The following is a 22,490-nucleotide window of genomic DNA, read 5'->3' on the forward strand; positions in this document are numbered from 1 at the left end:
TTTAGTCAAAAAAAACCCCCACCTGCTTTGGGACAGCCTGGAACTAACTGCTGTTTCACGAAACGGGTCATTCACTTTGTGGTCCCGAACACCACAGGTTCGTCACAGCGCAAGCTACGACGAGCGGGGACCAGACAAGCGCCATGTCCCTCCACGGAAGCCCCTCTTGACACGCATCTGCTAGAGACAGGTGGCGGAACCCAGAGCCCCCCGCCCGCCGCTCCCCGCCGGGCTGCCCGCCGCTCGCCCCGCAGGCGGCGCGACCCGGGGCTTCCTCCCACCGCCCCGAGGGCTCCCGCAGCGCGGGCGGCGCCCCCCGCCCGGCTCGCCCGGACGGCCCCCGCCCGCGGCAGCCGGCGCCGCCGAGGGGAACGAAGCACGCAGCCCGCTAATTCCAGCCCCCCGCCCCGGAGGCGGGGGAGGGGCGGGTGCGCGCGCGTTGCCATGGGTGCCGGAGGAGCACCCAGAAAGTTGCGGGAGAGGGGCGGGGAGAAGGGGCCGGGCCAGGCCGGGCACTCGGGGGAGCGGCCGCCCGGCGCCGCGCTGAGAGCGCAGGGGCTCAGGCCGGCTACTCCCACGTGCCGCCAGCGGCTGGCGGCGGCGGGAGGGAGGGAAGGGATAAACTTTAAACTTGGCCGGAGCGGGCGGGGAGCCGCATGGATGCCGCCGTCCCTCGGCGCTGACTCGCCGCCCGCGGCACGCTGTGGGGCGGCCGCTGCTACCGGAGCGCCGGGCGCCGCCGCGCCGCTTCCTCCGCCGCCGGCCTCGGTGCGTGCGAGGCGCGGGGCTCGGCCCGGCCCCTGAGAGCCGCTCCGGCCTGCCGCCCCCTGCCGCTGCCCACCTCGGGCGTCGGGCATCGGCTTCTCCCCGCGCTGCAGCCCGCCCGACATGGAGCCGCCCGCGGGAAGCCGCCAGGAGTGATCCCCGCTCCGCGACCGACCTGGCCGTCCCCTCGGCGCCTGCGCTTGCTCCCATGGAGCGGGACGAGACGCCGCTCGCCCCCCCGAAGACCATGCTGCTTATGCTGAGGAAAGTTCGCAGGAGGAGGGAGATGCTGCTGCAGCAGCTGGGCTTCATCTGCGCCATCCTCTTCTTCGTCTGGTGCATGTCCAGCCTGCTCTCCAGACTGGGTGAGTGGCTCTGGCGGCGGGACCGGCGGGCATCAGCAGCGCCGGCAGGGCGGCCGGAGCGGCCCCTGGGCTGCAGCCCCGGGGGTCCCGGGGGCTGGCGCGGTCGGGCGTCCGCGGCCGTGCCCGTTCCGAGCTGGCCGGTGGCCGTACCCCGGCGGGCGGGGCGGGAGGAGGCTCCGCGCCGGGCAGGTGCGCGGCCGCAGCCCCGGGCAGAGCTGGCAGCGGCGCCGCTGGCGACTGGTGGCCAAGGGCATCCCAGCACCGAGCCCGCCCTGGCGACGGCCCGCCGGGCCTCGGGGGGCTGCAGGTGCGGAATCCAGGGGGAATGGGGGGCAGCTGCGTGCCTGGGAGCGGCCATGAAGTAGTTTGTTCCCCCTAACGCGGCATCAGAGCGGAATCCTCTCCAGCCGCCTGTGGTCCCCTCGGCAACTTCAGACCACCTTTCGTTTTTATCCTCTAGGTTAAACCTCCATCAGCTACAACTGCTGCTTCTCTCCACCACCCCACCACCCCCAAGTTACAGTGTGGATTTGACTGAAGATTCTGTCTTTTAGTCTTTTAGGCAAGGAACAGTGCTAATCTCATGTTTTATGGAGAGAGTCTGTTGCATCCTGTGTGCGAGTGCTGTGTTGGTAAACTGATGCATTTATAATTAACTACATCGTTCCTGTTCGTGGTTGGTTTTTTCTCTACCCTGCCTGCTGGCACAGGTTGGACTGTAAGTGTACGGCTTCAGGCCCTCTTCCTGGAATATGCTTTGCATCCCTCAGATATGAAGTCTAAGGTTGCTGGGAGCACGTGGGTCTCTAGGTAGGACTGCTGACAGACCTTGAGGATTTAAGAACAAAATCGAACTAAGCCCAGATCCTATGCCCACGTTTAATATAAGAAAATCAGATTTTGCCAGAACTAGAGTGGGTCATCTCCTTAAATTAAAGCTGAAGTTAAAATGTGTGATGTAGGGAGGAAAAATTTGGCGGAACTTGTCATACTTTATAACGCTTTTGTGCTCAAATTATTGCCTGGGTTGTTTGAGATGTATGTAGGATGGCAACAAACCATCCATATAAGAATGAAGTGTCTTAGACCATATTAGCATATTGCTTATCTTGGAACTTTCAACATTTTTTTTTCTTGTGATTTTAGGGTATACTGTTGCTTGCTTTATTTAGAACTGTTTCTCATGCCGATGCTTTTTTTTTTTTCTTTTTCTTTTTTCCTTTTTCCTTGCACCAGCTATTTACTTTCATAAACTTACTGGTATGTGAAAGCAAGTGATTGGGGTATGATTATGTTTACGTAGTTTGAGGGTGGTGTGTGGTTTTTTTTGGCAGATAACAGTTTTCCAGACTTTTTTAGGTTTACATGAAAAATGTCATGACTAATGAAAGTTTTTAATCTCCTGGGTTATCAGCTAAATCCCTCATAACCTAGTTTTTGATGGTATGCTGCATCAGGTAGGGTTTTTTTCAGCTGGCTAATTTACAGTTTATTGTATCCATAAACGCTGACCATCTGTTCTCTACGTTTCTTATAATTGTGGCATCAGAATATTTTAGCAAATACTTTAGCCAAACAAACTTCTAACCTAGATTTTTTTTTTTGCAAGAGTCACTGTAACAAGGCAGGCATTATTACATGATGACTGAATCTAAACTCTGAAGATCATCCATGGAAGAATTTTTGTTATTATAATATGTTCATTTGGAATTGATAAGGTTGAGATGGAAGTGATTTAATTAAGAGGTTCTATTCTTCCTTTGATTATTATAATTGCATACCCTCCATTATTACAAGTGCTCCTTCTGTACTCTATTCAGCAAGTTCCATTCGGAATGCTTCTGGAATATGAGTTCAGGCAAAAGCTCTATTGATTTAGAAAGAAGTTTGTTTTTCTTGAGATGTGGGATTCACAGTACAGTTATTTTTTATTTTCTTTGACAAGTTATGCAGGGATTGGTATTATCAAGTATACCCAATACCAAAAAGATCAGCCCCTAGACTCAGAATAAACCAAAATGTAAATGGAACATGTCCATATGAATTTTTATTTTTGAGAAATCAATAATGTAATATATGCAAGTGCAGATGACTAAATGGAAGTGTGATTGTTGCTCACATCAGCATATCTGGGTCTGGTTTCATCTACAGGAACTGCTAAGTGTTGAGTTTCACAGGGGCAGGCTTCAGCATTTGCTTGCTGCAGAATATTTTCCTGTTCTGGGTTGCAGACAGGTGTTCTGACAGCCAGAACAAGCTAACAGCTCTGATACTGCACCTTTGTAGCTAGTTTCACCCTTTGTGGCCAGGAGTACCTAGCATACATATGTTGGCACGTGCCCCAGTCACCTTGATTTTGCTGCATTCACAAACTGTTCGCACCCCTTGCTAGTGGGGGCGTATAGTCCAGTTAAGATGGTGCAGGAAAAAATTAGTAACAGTGGGCATAACCTCTTTCTTTTTAATATAGGTCGAGAATCAACTATTGCGGACAGACGTGTTTTGCCTGAGATATGGAGGAATAGAAGGTTAATGGCATCACCTAATGGGACACATGAACAAAAGAACTGTACAGAGCCAGGTAAGATGGAGAAACTTTGTGATGATGTCTTATTAAGCTCTTGAGATGTATTGCATAGTGCTGTCATGACCAAGCTGCAGTAATGTGTTAGGGTAAACATAAAAGTGTTTAAAAAAAAAAAAAAAAAGTCAGGACTGTTCTGTGTAGAAATAAGGTTTCTTGTGCTATATAATGCCATGACTTTATCAAAGGTAAAAAGTTATTTTGACTTTTGGTGATTTTTCCTGTCTGGTTGATGAACTGGTAATATTGCATGGGTGGTGCAATTGGTATGTTGCACTGGTAATGAGAGGTGTAGTCTTGAAACCATGGGTAGCTAAACATGCAGTGTTTGAGATACCATCAGAGCACTGTAATTTGTGTTCATTACCTTTATACATTTTATCATGTTTTGCTAGTTTAATGACAAACTATGTATTCAGAGTAGGAATTTATATTGTGTGCAGGGGGATGATGAGGTAAGTAATATGGAAATGCTGGAATCCATTTTACTTCAAGATATCTATGCTGGCCAGGCAATAATAATTGATTGAGGACAGGGATAGATGATGCATTTTAGTGTCAGTGTTAGACCACAATGCTTTCATCTTCCCATCTGTCTTTCCAATGTGTATTTCCTTTCTTTTTCCTTGCCTCTCTGTGGTTTACAATGTGTGGGAGATGAGACATTTTGCCAATGGCACTAGTCAAATTAAATTAAAGTTCAGATTTTTAATTTTTTTTTTTATTTAATATGACTCTTTGATCAACTTTTTGATGACAGCAGAGTCTGTGCCTTCTTGCAAACAGTGAAAGCGTGGACTCTGGGATACTGTCGGACCCAGGCATTAGAAGGGTTTGAAGTGGTACTAACCCCACTCTGTTACATGTTTGTTGTAATGCTGACGTGCCTGTCATACAGATTGAGGATCAGTGTTATGCTTATGCATTTCTGAGAGAGGAGTGGAAGAATGTTGTGCAAAGTATGTGCGTCCAAAAGCTTTAACTGTATCATTTGATGTCCAAGAACTTCTCTGTGCTTCTGTTAAGAACTTTGTAGGTTAGTTTGCTGTTGTCTCATCTGTAACCTTATGATCCTGTTGATTTGTCTCTCAAAGTTGTTCACAGACAAGAAGATGAAAATGACCTTTTGGAAACATTAATTATTTTTGATGAATGGTCAGAAAATACTGTTCTTTCCCACTCTTTCTTTTTTCTCCACATATGTGGATGCATCGATGTGATCATGCTTGAACACATACTTGGCAGCATGTTTGGAGCCAAGCCACAAAATTGTAGAACATGGATCAGAAAAGTTCTTGATGGGGATTTCCATTTAGTATGAATGAGAACTTTTTTAAAATGATATGATAAAACTACCAAGGGACAATGTATGCTTACGTGTAAATTGGAATACTACGAGCAGTGCTGGCTTCTCCAGATGCTTAGAACAAGTAGCTCAGCTCCCTCCATTTCTCTAGGACTGTAAGATTAGTTTAAGAATAGTTGGAATAAATCGATACAGTTGGGTCATTTTGATATGCTTTCTGAAATTCAGGTGGTTGGAAATGCGCTTTTCTCTGTAATTCCAAGAGCTGGACACAAGAGAGGCCCAAATATGCCTCAGGATATGGAGATTTTAAGAAAAGTATCATGAGACACATTACATTCAGGAGTTCTAGTCACAGTGCTGGAGTTAGCCTTTCTTTTTAAAGGTGTTTCTTCTGTTAAAACATAGATTTACAGATCAAATGTGTCACAGGATTGCAATAGTAGCATTTTTCAGGCACTTCCTGTTATTCTGCAATTAGTACAGATTATTTCTCTGTATCTGCTGCAGCTGAAGGGGGGCGGGGGTTAGGTACTGCAAGAGTGGCTAGATGTAAGATACCTGCAAATAAAGGGAGCATCTGAAAATAGCTGAAATTGACAGGACATGTTTATTGGACAGGAACAGTTCTGTAAGAACCCATGATTGTTGTTGCTCAGTAACATGTTCTGTAGATTTAGTTTCCTTGTTTTGGCTTTTTTTGGGCGGGGTAGGTGGGGTGTGGAATTTGGTTTGCCTTTCCCCTCTCCATTCTTGTCTGGTAGCTACAAATTAAGATTTGCCCTGTAATGAGAAGAAGGTACTATGACATAAAACCAGTCAAAAAGGAGTAAATGGCATAGCTCATCTCCATGGGAATGTAGCTTTTGTAACCCCATGACTACATCTGGAGAAAGTAGTCCCAGGACTTGATAAAGATTGCATAGAAAATTGGTGAGAGAGTGTAGATATTTGGTTGGAATTTGCAAGCTTTCAGTCATGCTCTTATCCTGATGTAATGAAAATTTCAGGAATGTGCTGTCAAACTCTTCAAATGGCTGGATTTTATTTCTGGTCTTTTTTTCTTTTTAATCTTAAGATAAATAGTTTATATGTATCTGTGTTGTATGAATACAGTGCTCTCTGTAGGCTCCTTTATGTGAAGTATTTACTCTTTCCTATGTCACTTCTGTATGTGCCTTAGGCACTAGGGGCCCTACAAATGCATGGGAGTGTGTATGGTATGTAGCAGTTTTCTTATGTTATGTGGATGTTTTTCTATGTGTGTTTAGGATACAAGAACTTCATAATACCTTGGGAAATGCAAGTTCTTGCTGCGAGGCTGTTAATCCTTTGTGTCATTGCAGTGTTATTGCTGTGCTCCCTCTTTATTAGCTTCCCACACAAGTCTGCAGCTTTATTTCCCTTTTCCCAGAGGCATTCAACAAAGTTAATTTATTTACCACTTCACCCCCTTTTCTTACTTACATGCAAATAAAAAAAAATCCCCAGTTGTCAGAAATTGCAGCTATAGAAGTTTATAAGACCATGAGATCCATGCAGTTCATCAGTGGTAAGGAAGGCTCACCCTTGGTAATACATCTTGGGAGAAAAACTCCATAAGCTTCTAGAAGTAGTGTTAGAAGCTTGTGGAAGCTGTTGTCTGCTAGAAGCTCACATAGCCTACACTGTCTGAGATGGTTTCATTTACTGAAGTAGATCACTTTGTATTGTGTTATTCTGGAAACATTATTAAAGCTTCTGGGGCCGTTGTATCAGAACAGAAAAAACTTTGAAGTCTTGGCAGTGCTGCTTTAAAAAAGAACCCTGAGGATCTGACAAAGGGAAGGAAAATATATATATGTGTATATATATACATATATATTTGTGTGTCTGTGTTTATATATATAAAACTAAAGGAGAAAGGTTTTTCTAACATTTGGAGGTTAGAGGGACTGATATTCATCAATATCTCAAGAGATGCTACACATTTTTTCTGATAGTAACTATTCTGCCGTGATACGGATTTATAGATACTATTTACCCCATAACAGCAGCAAAGAAACTGTAGGTCAGCTCTAGGAAGGAAGTGGAGCACTTGTGAGTGCCAAGCCAACCTCAGTTCTAGTCTGGACTAAGACCAAATCCTCACCAAAGTTAACGTGTTGTGTAGTGTTTTTCCATTAAAGATCCTTCCTGGCTTGAAACGTGCCCTTTGTTGGAAGCTACTTTGCTATGAAAAGATGCAAGTCTTTATATTGTCCTGGAGTTGGGCTTGGAGGGCTTGTAAATTGCACATAGAATGCTTTTGTGGGAGCCTAGGATTTTTGAATTATGACATTTATGTTTATTTCATATTGATTAATTCTCTGGATGGCTGCTGTGGATATCCCTCTTTGAAAGAAACCAAACTACCTTCTCCTTATGGCTCTGAAAACTTTTCCTGGATAAATTTCTGTGTGAGGAGGGGTTGATCTGACCCTCGCTTAAAGCAGAGTGATCAGAAAGGGAGGGTAGTTGTCTCTACCATCTTAACAGATCTCATTAGTTTGCAACCAATTTTTCTGCCTTATCCAAGCTCTTGCTTCCATCTGCCATCAGCTCTCTAGCTTTCAGTGCCATCTGCCCAGCAAGTCTGATGTATAGCTTCTCTGCTCCAATGGCTTTCCTCTTGTTTCAAAATGTTCCCATGACTCCATGTCCTCCAGAACTCTGAATAATGTTGCCAGAGCAATTACAAGCTGGGGTGACTGGGGGGTGCAATGTTTCTAACAGTGTGACTCCACTGGGTTGTGTTAGGCTGTTAAAGCAACTGATCTGCACTCCTTTCTACTGGGAATATTTTCCAGTAATCCCTGTATACAGTACAGAGAATATTTAAACAACTTGTTGTGAATTAGAAATATATTGGAATAAATTTCCATTAGTCTTCTGACACTAGTCAGTGAGCTGCCTTGAAACTGTAACAGTCAGTGGCATTTTCTGTCCAGCGGTTTGTCAGCTGTGGACAGTTCATAAGCTACACTGATTTTAAGTATCTGGCAATTTGGTTCAAATGTTCTTCTCCCACTGTTATCAGTGGGTAAAGATGAATTGTGGGTTGGGGGAAAGGCAGGGGTTAGCATTTCTTCTTGAGCCGTGCTCCCTTTTTTACTTTAGAATTAAAAGGCGCATTGTCACAAGGCTTTCTATTCTTGCACTGAGAAAGAATCAGCTCTCTATAGTGAAATAAAGCATGTTTCCCAGCAGCATGTGTATAACTGAATTCTGAGTCAGAATTGAAAGTCTGTGTAAATTTTACACAGTTAAAACCTTGAGGACCTTCAGCGCTGAGGGATCTGAGACCTCGGAGGCAAGAGGGAAAGTCTGGAGAAAGGAAGACACTGCCTTGGTCAAGGAGGGTCGGGTTAGAGATGGCTTAGGCAGACATGACACCCACAAAACTGTGGGCCCCAACGGATGCACCCCCGAGTGCTGAGGGAGCTGGCAGATGGTATTGCTAAGCCATTCTCCATCATCTTTGGATGGTCACGGAGAATAGGAGAGGTGCATGAGGACTGGTGGAAAGCCAGCAACACTCCAGTCTCCCAAAAGGGCAAGAAGGAGGACCCAGGAAACCAGGCCACTCAGCCCCACCTCCATCCCTGGAAAGGTGATGGAACGGCTCATCCTGGATGTCATCTCTAAGCATGTGGAGGAAAAGAAGGTTGTCAGGAGTAGTCAATATGGATTCACCCAGGGGAAATCACTCCTGCCCAGCCTGGCAGCCTTCTATGACGGAATGGCTGACCGGGTAGATGAGGGGAGAGCAGTGGATGTTGTCTACCTCCATTTCAGCAAGACACAGTCTCCCATAACGTGCTCATAGCTAAACGCAGGCGCACTACATGAGCAACCAGTGAGGTGGATTGGGAAGTGGCTGAGCGGCAGAGCTCAGAGGGTTGTGGTCAGTGGCGCAGAGCCCGGCTGGAGGCCTGTAGCTCGTGGCGTTCCCCAGGGGTCAGTGGTGGGTCCAGTCCTGTTCAACTTATCCATCGGTGACCTGGATGAAGGGACTGAGGGTACCCTCAGCCAGTTTGCTGATGACACAAACTGGGAGGAGTGGCTGATTCACCAGCAGGCTGCGCTGCCATTCAGCGGGACCTGGGCAGGCTGGAGAGCTGGGCAGAGAGGAACCCAATGAAGTTCAGGAAAGGCGAGTGCAGGGTCCTGCACCAAGGGAGGAACAACCCCACGCACCAGTACAGGCTGGGGGCTGGCCTGCTGGAAGGCAGCTCTGCAGAGAAGGACCTGGAAGTGCTGGTGGACAGCAAGTTGCCCATGAGCCAGCAGTGTGCCCTGGTGGCCAAGAAGGCCGGTGGGATCCTGCGGGGCATTAGGAGGAGCGTGGCCAGCAGGTCGAGGGAGGTGATCCTCCCCCCTCTATTCTGCCCCACTGAGGCAGCATCTGGAGTGCTGTGTCCAGTGCTGGGCTCCCCAGTTCAGAGAGACGGGGAGCTACTGGGGAGGGTCCAGCGGAGGACTACGAAGATGATGAGGGGACTGGAGCATCTCCCTTGTGAGGAAAGGCTGAGAGAGCGGGGCCTCTGTAGCCTGGAGAAGAGAACACTGAGAGGGATCTTATCGATGTCTACAAACATCTTAAGGGCGGGTGCCAAGAGGATGGGGCCAGGCTCTTTTCAGTGGTGCCCAGCGACAGGCCAAGGGGCAACGGGCACAAACTGAAGCACGGGCAGTTCCTTCCATCTGAACGTGAGGAAGAACTTCTTTACCTTGAGGGTGCCAGGGCACTGGAACAGGCTGCCCAGAGTGGTTGTGCCATCTCCTTGTCTGGAGACTTTATAAATCCACAATCCACCTGGATGTGATGCTGTGCAACCCGCTCTAGGTGAACCTGCTTTAGCAGGGCAGGGTTGGAGCAGGTGATTTCCAGTGGTCTTTTCCATTCCTGACCATTCTGTGATTCTGTGGCTTCAGGTAGGATGTGATATATTGTAGAGAAACTACAGAAGTCTTAGATCGTTTTGTTAACATACCATTGAGAGTACAAGAGCCTGTTACTTTTTCTACAAAAATCGATAATGATGTTCTCACTGACTAGAGGAGACAGGACTGACTTTTCAAAGCAAATTTCCAAAAGGACAGAAAAAACGATTTCTTACGCGTTTTTAGGAAAGACACAACAGGAAGCATTGATTTCCATCAATTTTATTTAAGAAATGCAGTGCTTAGTTAAATGCATAATTTTTAATATGCTAGATTGATGTATCCTTATTTTTCTTAGACACCTTAATATGTAATATCATAAACTTTGTTTAATAAATTCTGATCTAATGATACTTTTGTTGCTGGTAGAATAAGTAATTTTGTGCTAATGTAATTTCTCTTTAAACAGTTTGATAATATGTATTTCAGTTTACAGAATATGCTCATGATCTTCCCTAGATCAAACTTCCACTTTGGCATGGATAAATGCCTTAGACTCCCATTTTTAAGGAGGTGATACTAATAATTTCACTGAAAGCTTTTATTTCATGAGCAGTCTAAAATGGTAAGCTCGGCATAAACTGCAGGTTCTCTTACTATGCATTCATACAGGATCTAACACAGAAAGACAGACCATGGTGTCATTGAGGTAATACAGACAATAACTGTTATTTGCAAATATTCCCTACTAGCCTTTTAGTCAGGCTTGCTGTCAGCCTTGATGCACAGAAAATGTGCAGCTGTTGTAGATAGATTTATTGATAGTACATGCCTTTTGATTTAAAATATTTCATTACTCCAATGTATTGTACCCTCAAAGACCAGGAAATTTACCAGCCTTAAATCTCCTATTTTTGCATTGGTCCAGAAGGAAATTAGAATGAGGGAAGGTTTAAGAAAAAATTTCTGTAGTTGCTTTATGCATGTGGTATTTACATAACAGATGCAGTGTCCAGTGAGCATGTGTGTATGCACAGAAGCACATACTTATGTAGTGGAAAAACTTACTAACTAGTTAGCGTGTAGCTTATTTCTGTATCCACTTGTCATATGCTTGTGAGGTTTTATTTGTTTTCACGTGGTTTTGAGTTGTTTCCCCACCCCTGGTGTCTCTGCACTCACTCTTGTCCCTGTAGGTGCTGAGTGGTAAAAATCGATTGTGATCTCACTTGTATGGTTTCTGTTTCTAAGGGGAGATAGATATGTGACAATTTAAAACCACTTTTAGTGGACTAGTTGAGGGCAAATGACAGATGTTTAATTGCATTTTTTATTTGTGTCACTCCCAAGATGTCCTAATTGGAATTCATACCTAGATTTGGGCTGAACTTCTGACACTCTTGCCTGGCTTATTGATGTGGGTGTTAAAGGGGTTGGCAGGTAAATGTCATTTATGTTAATTGGGAAAAGTATTTTGTTTATTTTTTTGTGAACCAGTTAAGGAAATGTGCTTTATTTGAAGTTAGAATTCAAAAAATAACCAGCCTTCTCCCTGAGCTGTTAATTTTCTAGCAGTGTATTAATACTGGCATCCAAAATAGTAGGAAGAAATGAGACAAACATCTCTCTGTGCTTTGGCTCAACCTGCTAGTGGCATCCCCTGGAGAGCTGCAAACAGAAGACGAACTCCACAGTAATTTATCCATTTCCCCAGGTCTAGGTGCTGGGTTTGCAGGAAGTAGTTTAACACACGGTAAATAAGTGTCTGACTAAAATGGCATTTAGAGATGTAGTAAACAAGGTCAAATGAAACAGAAAGAAATACTATTTAATATATCACTGTATATTCTTAAAGCTAATAAAGATGTTACTTGATATAATCTTTATTTCATATGAGTCAGATTTATTTACAGTTGGGTTTAGTCCAGTTGAAGCACACTGTTAATAAGGGCTTTTGCAGTTAAGTGTTTTGCTCTGAAACCAAGAAGCAGACTTGAAACTTGAAAAATGGGAGTTTTTGAAGTGTAGCAATTTTAACGTATGTGGACACAGGCCCTTAGTTTCTTTGAGTGGAACAACACAACCAGCTTGAATGTCCTGGTGTGCTAGACTTGAGATCTAAAGTTTTCCGTATTAGCCCAGCCCTAATATTTAGATGTCTGATAGCCTGTATTTCAAATCACATTACCAAAGCATTTCTCAAATGTTAATGTTTTAATAGTGCAACATCTCCTTTTCTGTGACTGCAGACAACTGGGGCAGACAGCAGCTGTGTAAATTAGTGACCTGAAGTTAAAGAGGAAATATGTGATAGAAAAAAGAATCAAATCCAGATACCTCAGTCCTGATCTAGGCTCCTGCAAAGATCATGTTTGCACAGAAATTAGGACTAGTATGACCTTCTGAGTTTCCATCCAACCTCAGTTTTCCTATGATCTGATATGGACACCAACTTAATTACATGCCACCTGGGACATCTCTGAAATCCTGAATCGCGGATTTCAAGATCAAAGTTAATGAGACTTGGCCATGCAGATCTCCATGGTATAGCTGACTCTTACCCTTAATGTGGATAATGTGTGTGTATTTAAATCTGTTCTTCACTAGTATGACCATGCAGGTAGACTTTTTTGTGTGTGGAAATCTGCTCCATTTTCCACTCAGAAAATTGTGCTGTTGGTATAAAAGTTGTGTTTAAATTTACCCATCCTTATGCAGGGCAATTTCATTTCCACTCCTTGCTTTTTACCTTAATGTCTGTGACATATCACCATGTATTGCAGTTGAGACAGAAAATGCTGCTTTCTGGCTTTGTGTCATGCACAGTTGTTACCACACCTCGCTTTACTGTTGTAGAAAGCAGGTTGAAAAGGCATTGTAAATCAGTCTGTGAGCATTAATCCATAGTCTTAGGTCAGCCTAGGACAGAGTCTTTGTGAGGCACTGAATTATTTAATGAATGTTAAAACTCTACGTTCATTACTTCATCTCCGTGCTCTTAGTGACCCCTCAGTCCATAATTTGGATCACCAGTGTGGAGGATTCAGGCAAAACTGTGCAAAACAGGGCTGCAGGGAAGTAGATTGTGAAAAGTACCTGGAGGTAGAAAATGGTCACCAGAAGCTGCAAGAGAGAGAGAGAAACTTGGGGATTGGAACTGGGTGGTAGAAAGACTTAAGATTATCCAGTCATGGAGCCTGCAGTTGGAAGGTAGGGGAAAGGGACACAAAGACATGAGTGAAAGGAAGCTGAATTTGGTTAATAAACCATGGGAGAGTCCCGGGCATAGCAGGGCATGGTGGCAGGCCCTGGAAAGTAGTAAGCAGAGAAAGCGATAAGAAGTATGAAAAATCAAAATGTGGTGAGAGGTTTGATTTTGGATGGTCAAGGGATCTAGAATGAAAAGCAAAGGGAGTCTCTAAAAAGGGCTTAAGTTACAAAAGGGATACCTTTTAGTCTTGTGTTTGGCACATAAAACTGGAAGCACTCACAATTTATATCTATTTTTAATTTATTTTTTTAGGGTTTTTTTAGTTTTGTTTTTAGCATGGATTGGGTATCAATGAAGAGCATTTTCAGAGATTATGCTAATGGCACCATCTAGGTATAAAGTAATGTAGGAAGCTTCACTGAAACCAGGCCCTTGTGCACCTCAACTCTGTCTCTCTGAATATCTGTTTTGAGGGTCAAAATGACTAAGTGTGTTTAAAAATACACTTGGGCACAGTCTACAATTGCATTACAGTAAGTCAATTTTGAACTTTGTTCTGCTAATACTTCTGATAAGAACCCTCATAACTGAATTATTTTTTCAGAAGTTACAAGATTTTATTATACATACCTATTACTGTATTCATTAGTGCCAATGACTTTTTATGGAATAGATGTGGTTATCCACCTAGCAGGCTGAAACTGTTCCATGAACCTGCTGACAATTAAACTGGCATCACTGCTGTTCTACAGGGAGGCAAGACCTTCAGGCAATAAAGACTGATGGTTTCCCTTATTCTTTAAAGTTGACAGACACTGAAGACACTATAGTAGAAAATGTAATAGCCTTAGAAACCAAGTCAAATTCATTCCTGCTGGGACTCTACTGATAAGTTGAAGTGCAGCAGAGCAGACACTTCGGGTAGAATGCAGGCTACGTGCATATGTGCTCATTCAATTGTTTCCTTTTTTGCAACATTAAATTAATAGTTTAATGTTAATGACAGGTGGTGCGTTAATGATCTTGAGAGAGTGACATTCTCTACCCATAGTGGGGAACAGTGGCAAATGTACCTTCTTGTGAGCAAGAAGATAATTTAGACTCTGCCTGTTCAGTTTCCGTGCATACTTGCTTGTTGGACTATTCTCAGAGATTGCCAAAACCTGATGGATTTTTCCCCTGCATGTGATGCACTCACTTGTCCAACGGGTTGGGGGTAATATGACGGGATCTATTGCACAGAGATATTTAAACTTTGAATAGCAAGATGTAAGTAATCACAGATGGTAGGAAACATTTAATCTTTGGGAATGCTAACAGAAAAAAATGGATGAAATTTATGTTTAGAAGCTCAGAGAGACAGAAATGGGGGAAAATAGATACTTATTTTACTATCTTTCCCATTTACTGTGAATCACTTTGTACCTTGAATTTTGTGAGTTCCTATCCCAAAACAGACTCTCAAAGAGAAAGTAATTTGTTCTTTGGACTTCTGGGAGCATATTCATGGTGGTGTACACTGTCTTAACCCCACTATGTCATTACAGCTGTGACAGTTTACAGCAGCTGAGGTTCCACCCTATAGATTTCTTGCTGGATGGTGTGATGATGTTTCTCATTTAGTTCTTTGGTGAGAATCTTCTGTCTTTAAATACTTTTCATGCCTTTGTAAAGGTTGCATTCTTTGTCTGATTATGTCATGCTGCTTTAAATCCCTCCACAGGATCTTTGGCTACTATTATCTAAAATTGTAAGGCTTTTTCTTACCTTCTAAAGCTTTTCACAAGCCTTCCCCTTCCCTGTTGTTGCTAGCCATTGTCTGCTTCCTTTACCTGCACTGAAACTTTTAGATGAGTTTCCAATTCCATTTGCATTTTCTTGGGGTTTTTTGTGTAGCTGCTTGCAGATTAGTATGTGAGAGAAACAATCTGGAATATTATAATTCCTTACTTTTTTGAACCTCACTTTATGAGCCATGAGTATCATGGTGCTCTCAGGAGATTGGCTAGCCAGGATTGACTAGACTGGGAAGAAGTCAAAGCTAGCATATCAATTAGTCCTCCTTAGACAAGGAAAAGGAAAAAGAAGATTGACAAAAGCAAGGTGACTTCCCCAAAGTCTGAAGAGAGTGTCAGTAGCCAAAGCCGTGTTCACCCTGCGCCGCAACCCCCCCCCCCCCCCCCCCCCCCCCCCAGCCCTCGCCCCTTAATCACAAATTGTAGCCATACTAAGTTCATTGAGCCTGGAGTTGTTGCTACTACCATCACTTCTTTGCTTTCTTTCCTGATCAGCTCATAATGACTTGACTCTTCTATTGTGCTTTTTTTTGCATGAGAAATGTAACTTTTCACAATGGAGATGTTTTTTCCCCCACTGTATGTTTTTTTTTAAAAACTAACATTGGGCAGACACCAAGACTAGTATAAATGGGGCAAGGATATGCCCAGAACTGCTTCAGTATGCTGACTGTTTTTGATTTATGGTGACACTAAAGGTTGTCAAGTGAAGTATCCAGCTTGCCTCTTAAGTAAAAAGTGGTTACTACTTCCCAGCCAGTTACACCAGGGCGTTAAGGAGTAATTACCATTTCTCCTTCTTCGCTTAGAGGGAGAAGGACTGATGGAGGAACCTTGGAACGTATAGATTTTTTCAGTTGCTCCCGTAAGAGGGTGAGAAGATGCCTGACTTGCCCATCTGTGGGCCAACTGTTATCCACATAGAATTAAGATGAGGAATTGTGACTAGGGAAGTTGCAGGTCTCTGCTGTGGTGATGGTTCTACCACTGGGGAATGTGTTTTGTTTTTTGATCTCTCACTGTGTGAGAGTGACAGTATAAAATACCAAAACTCCTTTGCCAATACAGGTATAAAATGAGCACCTCTTGCTGCTTGCAGGCTGAAAAAAGAGAGTTCGGCAATGTTTTCTCATGTGTGAGCAAACCTGTGCTTGTGTCTGACTCAGTTTTTTGAGTATTTGGTTGTGGGGTTTTTTTATTTGATTGGGGGGCAGAGGGTTGAGGGGAGGCTTTATCTTGGCCATAACTGACTTTTGAGTGTGGAGTCAGTACTTCAGATTTGAAGTTAATCAGTTACGTTTGTTAATTCTGTATGGGTTTACTATAGGTATTTGGTTATCCAGGATTGATTAGTAACAACAGCACCTGATGGGAGAGTTCTTACTTGGAAAGACTGACTGGGATCATCTCCAGAACTGCTTTAATCTGTGGATATTCAGGGCAACTAAGTTTAGTAAGTACTACTTAGGTAATTAAAGGTTGGAGCTGGGCTGCTTTCTCTGCAAGACAACAGAGTGGTAAAGGGAAATCAGTCAACTTGGTTCAGTGTTATCTTCTGTATAACACAGAGTCTGTTCCCACCAAACTCAGAGTTTGATTTTCTAATATATTACGGGGTTTTGAGAGTAGAACTAGTACTACTCTTGATGTAGTCTTGGAGGTAGCAAAACTAGCACAAATTGCTTACGTTGAAAGGAGTATTTATAATTGTTTATGAAACAATCACTATCCATTTTGTACTCTGGACTCAAATCTGCTTTAAAAAAACAATGCAGACTGGCTAAAGAGCAATTAATTAAATATCTGCTAAATAACTGCTTGTGAAATTCTCTTTACTTAGTAACTGTTCCACAGGTTTGTTCAAGGCTAATTTGCATGTAGAAGAGATGTTACACTGGAAAAAGGACAGTTGCTGTGAACGAGCACTTCAGGGTCCTTAAAAAGTACTGTTTCTATAAGATCAGTGGCATTTGAAATTGGTCAGATTTGGTGGAATGCATGAAATTATTTGCAAAATCTTTCGGTTTTGTTGGACACTTCCAAAATTCAGTGCTTTCTCCCCCATTCCAGCCCCTGCAGGTTGAATGCTGTACAAATGCCACTAGCATTACTGTTCTGGGATGAGATTGCAGATGGGATGGGAATAGCGATGCATGTAGTATATACTTCTTAATGAATAAAATCACTGTCCCTCACACCTAAAATCCAGTAACTGAGCCTGAATCTCTTCCATCCAGTAACTGATTCCGAATATTTTGGTCATGCCACATCACTGACTCCAGACTGAACTCTTAAAGAGTTGAGCACTGCTGTGCAGCACTGAGGAGGAGAGATTGCACCTCTGCCCAGATATGTTTTGACAGGGGCCCAACTGTGATCTGTGTGTCAGTTCTGTTCTCCTCCAAGGGGTTTTCAGCTGTGGGGGGCAGCACATCTGGTAACCTGTGGAAGAGATGAGGACCCCCTGTATCCAAAGTGTAGGGTGGAATATGGCTATGTTGGACAATATTGGCTGTGTGCTTGTGTGTTAGCCCTGTGACATCTCACTGTGCTCAGGCTGTAGTACGGGGTGATATCTCATGATTCTGGAGTGCCTACAGACATGATCACAAACTGACATCTTGATCACTATTATCATCTGTTTTGTACGGATATCTAAGTTCAGTCACTATACTAAGTGGAGAGAGTTTTTATTCATCTTGTTTGGAGTTTTTACAACAAAATCTTGCTTTTCTTTTGGTGAGCTACAGATATGTTTGCCTTTCATTTTAATGACTATTTTAATGTAGTAGCTGAAGTTGTGTTCAGCAGTTCTGTGCCTTGACAGGAAATGTACAAGGCTGCATAATAATCTTATACATCAATCTGTACTGCAAGAGACCTAGATCCAGTGTTTGTTTCAGCATGGCATGGGGACCAGGAAATCCTCAATTCTAGCTGTGGCTGCAGCAGTGACTACCCTTTGTGATTTTCCCCTATATTCCTTCACTCCATTAAAAAATGTTTCTTCCTTTTTTCCCAGGGAGCAAAAAATTAATTGAACAGTAGTGGGAAACCTAGATCCCGTTCCCTTCTACAAATATTAACCTGTTAGATAGTGCTCTGAACTTGAAAAGCACCTTTATAATAGTAAGCTGTGTTCTCCATAGAGAATGAAGACGATCTGGGTTTTCCCAATGGTAGATTTGCACCTGCTTAGGTGCCATAGTATAAATTCTGATTTAAAGTGAGTGTAAATGTGGTGTAGCTTGTCTGTGAGGCACCTGTTTCTTATCCTAAGATTATTCAGTTTGTTGCTCTGATTGATTCTTTTTTTCCTCTGCAGAAATACCTTTTCTCCTTTTCTGCCTGTGAGATTTACCTTTAATATGGGAAAAAGAAATGGATTGCTTGTCTTAAAATAGTGTCTCAGGTTAGGCATTTACAGGAGTAAAAATCTGAAGTTTTGCAGTCATTATGTTCCCAATGAATACATTTATATTCTGCTAGTAAATATATTTGTGTCTTCAGGAAACAACAGTAATTCTTCTACAAAGGTAATTACTAAAAATGATCTTTCTATTCTTTATGTAAATGGTGCAGCATACTCTTCAATGACTTGCTATTTTAATTGTGTGGTGACTTCATACCCTTAATCTTGGAGAGGCAACTTAGATCATATTATTTAACAGGCATGGGTAAAAGCCTCTTGCAATTATGAGATTAACCAGTCATACTATGTTTTGATTCTTCGTGAAGTCTGATACGTGAATACATGTGTGCTTTGACTGAACCTTTTTTTTTTAACTTTACTTTAGAGAAGAATTGTGTTTTCTGAAAGATTTTTCAAAGAATTTAAAAGGCTTAAATTCCATGGGTGTCTCTTCAGATGCTGCTATGAGTGCCAGGCAGCTTTACCACTGCAAAATTAAAAAAACAGAAATTTGTCTTTACTAGCTGTTGAGCTTTATGGTCTATGTTTTATGAGAAAATGATTCAGATAATTTGATTTTCTTTGAAACAAACTCAGGAAAGGAGTATGCTTTTTCTTCCTTCTAAGAAAACGTTCACTCTCCAATATATGAAGATAGAAACACATAATAAACACATAATTAAGGTTTTGAGAAAAAACATACTGTTGTGAGGTATTCATTGATGATAAGTTTGTGCTAACTGTGAAGGAGCTCTGGCCTGTTAGAGGATGATGCATCATCGTGTTTATTTGTTCTTACTACATTTAACTTTATGATGTAAAATAATTTTATGGGAAAAGTATGTTAATTCAGATGTCTGAAAATAGGACCAGGCTGGCTTTTGTAAGTCAGCACAGATCGTATTTCTTGAGGTTGTGTAACAGCTATTGATGTGATGCTAGAATTTAAACTTCAGAAAAAGCTGATTAGTGTAAACCTCCCACATAGTGTTGAGGACAGGCTGGAGTGACAGCTACAGTGAAATGACCCAGGTAAACATGGTTGCACTTTGGTATCACAGAAATAGTCCTATTTCTCACAGTTAGTCTAAATATTTGTATGTGTAGATGTAGAGGTTTGTATTTACTTACTTTTGGTGTCTGGATTAATTTTTCGTGTAATTGACATCTTTTTTTTGTCCACTTTTTGGAAAGGGAGAGTGTGGAATGGAGTTTTGCAGTTGAGGTACTAGCATGCAAAGAGCAGTTCCTGGAGGGGACCATTTTTGTCTCAGGACAAAGCTGTCTAGAACTGGAAGTTTGTTACAATACCCCATACTGCAATGCATTCACTTCAGTTTGAAGGGCAGATTTTTAAGTATACTCACAGTGGATCTAATTCATGATATCAGTTGGCTCACTTGAGCAAACATTCTAATTTAGTACAACATCTATGCACAACTTCAAAATTAAACACGTAATCAACCTGGATTTGTTGATCCTTTCTCAAACTGGGATGTTTCCAATGCCTTGAGTATCCATCAGGAAGGATCATTCATGTTTCAGCCTGTGTTCAGGCAAAATGGGTGCTTACAGTCATGCAGGAATCAAGGTTTTTGAGTGTTTTGTTTTGATTTTCTTCAAAGGAATATTTTTAGTGTTGTCACCCCACTGGCCCTTCCTAAGCCACTGTTCACATCAGTAGAATGTCTCCATACACAGCAAATGCAGCATTGGACTACTTAATCTATTGGAAGCTGGGATCTTGCTATTATTACATGCAGATATTACCTGCATGCAGTTTCTCTGATTTATATCAGGGGTGATACACTCTTAAGAAGCACTGCTACTTGTAATGGGGAATGGAGATTTTATATGTCTTCGTCTATTATAGTTACATGAACTGTAAAGCTAGTGTGTGAGCTGACCATCTAATGACCTTTAAAAATGCAGCCTTTGGAGAGATGAAGAGGGATTTGTTAGTTGGCAGATTTGTGCTAGCAAGCTCCAGGTTATTTACAGAAGTCTGGAATTTTGTGCTCTTGGATTTAAAGAATACTCTGTGTGTGTAATTCAGATCAAAGGCAAAGTATTAAAATCTTAATTCCACTGAGGGAAACATCCTTTATTTTGGCATTCTCAGAGACATTATTCTTAATTCATCTTAGTAATGCACCTTATAAAAGAGAAGAAAAGTTTTCTCTTAATTTATTGTGAAACTATTTTTCTTTTACAGTAGGATTATGTAGTAGTCTGTGAAGCTTACTCGTCATTTTAAATAGTGAAACTCAGTTCTGACATTGAATTATGCAAAATCATAGAGTTGCTGTCAGGTGTTTGTATTTCCTGTGCTAATTACATAGTGAAAACATTGACATGCTCAGTATTATTGTTAAAGTACTGAAATATCCCTGTGTCATCAAAATGATGAGAGAGTGTATAGACAAGTAGGAGGAAGGAGGGGAGCCAAGGGAAAGGGCATTTGAAAACTATTATTGTTGCTGTTCAAGAAGAGTATTTAAATTGGTACAGATGGAAGATGCTAAACTGCATTTCTGTGGAATTTTACAGCTAACTTAAAATTCATGGGTTATACATCTGAAAAAGATCACGGTGAAACTGATTTGTCTGGTGGAAAGCAAAGTAGCCATTACTTGAAGTGTTTCCCTCTCAGAGAGGGAGACTATGAAAATGAACTGCTTCCAGGCAATCTCCTTGTGCAATCTTTTGCATAGAAGTACCTTGAATCATGGTAGATGACTTCGGATGCTAAAACAGAAACTGTAAATCTCTGTGCTTGAGGGTATTTGTTGTCCCTGGCCTGTGGAAAAGTGCCAGATGACGTTAGCAATTGTGTTGCATGTTGTCCGAAAGCACTGTGCCCCCCTTAAAAATTAATTCCTTTACCTATTTCTGTGCATCCAAAGCTACGGAACTGATATTGGCAGCTTAATAAAGCAAAATGTTATTGTCGTGTGAGTTGTACCCCTGTCCATAGAAGTTGTTTCTCTGACAGTAAAATAACTGGATATGTTACTAAAAGCTAATTGTTTCCATTCTCATTAAAGTCGGTAAGAAAAAATCCCTTAAACAGGAGGGGGAAATGGGGTGTAGAGTGGGATTTTAAGGGCCTCAATACCTAGATATAGACAGATTCTGTATGAAGTCTTTGGAGTAAATATTCTTAATTCTCTGGATCTCAGTTGGAGTTAGATGTCTTTGGTGATCTCACGAAGTGCATCCTTAGGTACCTGGACATCTTGGCACTTCAACAGTAGTGGGAAAGTTGAAGAAAACTTTCTGCCATGTTTTAGAAGAACTGTGTTTTCTCTCTGGAGTGCTATAGGCCACTAACTCCAAATCTTACTAAAGCACTCCCAGTTAAGTCAGTGAGGACTTCTGAAAACTACATGAGTTTTTGACAAGTACCTCAGGTAGGATTGGATGAGTTGCCCTCACGACAGAATCTCTTACACTAAACACAAGGAGCTGTTGAGGCGAGGCATAGTGTAGCAGCAGAGAGCAGAAGTCTCTTGACTGTGGGAAAAAAATTATGTTCAAAAGTTAGCAGTTCTTGTGGAGCAGGTTGGGAACTGTGGAGCTGTTTTGCCTTGCTAGCAACACTTTCTCACTCATTTTGGACCGACTTACTAGTGAATGTGCAAAGATGCAGAACTATTTTACTGTATGAATCAACATTAGGTCTGTAGTTGAGACAGTTATAATCTGTATCTTCTTTTTTTCAGGGAGAGGTGGTACTCTCTTGAATTGGTGGCCAGGGAGATGTGAGAGCACTAGCCTGGAAACTGAAGGATATAGGTTTAACTTTTAATGAAAATGGCCATAGTAACTGTGGCTTGTCCTGAATTCAGCCTTACTGACTTGTATAAGGAGTACCTTGGGCATACCTAATTAATCTAGCCTCTCAAGGCTTTGGCAGATTTTAATGCTGTTTTACCCTGTCACTGGAGTAGTGTTGCTCAGGTAAAACTAGTTGCCTCTTTCCTGAGATGAAACTAACTCTGTGCAGGTGAAATTCTCTAAGGAACCTGCTAGATAAACAGGGAGATGCTGAACTCCTGCTTCCTCCGGGGGTAGGTAACTGCTAGTGCAGACTTTCTGGTTTGTTTCTTTAGGCTTACATGCTGAAGTTCTGTATTAGTCCTG

At 42.4% G+C, this 22,490-nt stretch overlaps 1 protein-coding gene across 1 annotated transcript in view; it reads left to right on the plus strand.

The window, feature by feature from the left end:
* The first annotated feature begins 522 nt into the window (after nucleotides 1-522).
* LOC130152426 (ras and Rab interactor 3-like) overlaps nucleotides 523-22,490 on the plus strand; it is a 175,191-nt gene continuing 153,223 nt past the window's right edge. The window contains exons 1-2 of the mRNA XM_056345971.1: nucleotides 523-1,130; nucleotides 3,601-3,711. Of these exons, the coding sequence (XP_056201946.1) occupies nucleotides 974-1,130; nucleotides 3,601-3,711 (268 nt within the window). The 5' untranslated portion in view covers nucleotides 523-973. The remainder of the gene's footprint in view (nucleotides 1,131-3,600; nucleotides 3,712-22,490) is intronic.

This window comes from Falco biarmicus, chromosome 7, assembly GCF_023638135.1.
Source record: "Falco biarmicus isolate bFalBia1 chromosome 7, bFalBia1.pri, whole genome shotgun sequence".
Lineage (NCBI taxonomy): Eukaryota > Metazoa > Chordata > Aves > Falconiformes > Falconidae > Falco > Falco biarmicus.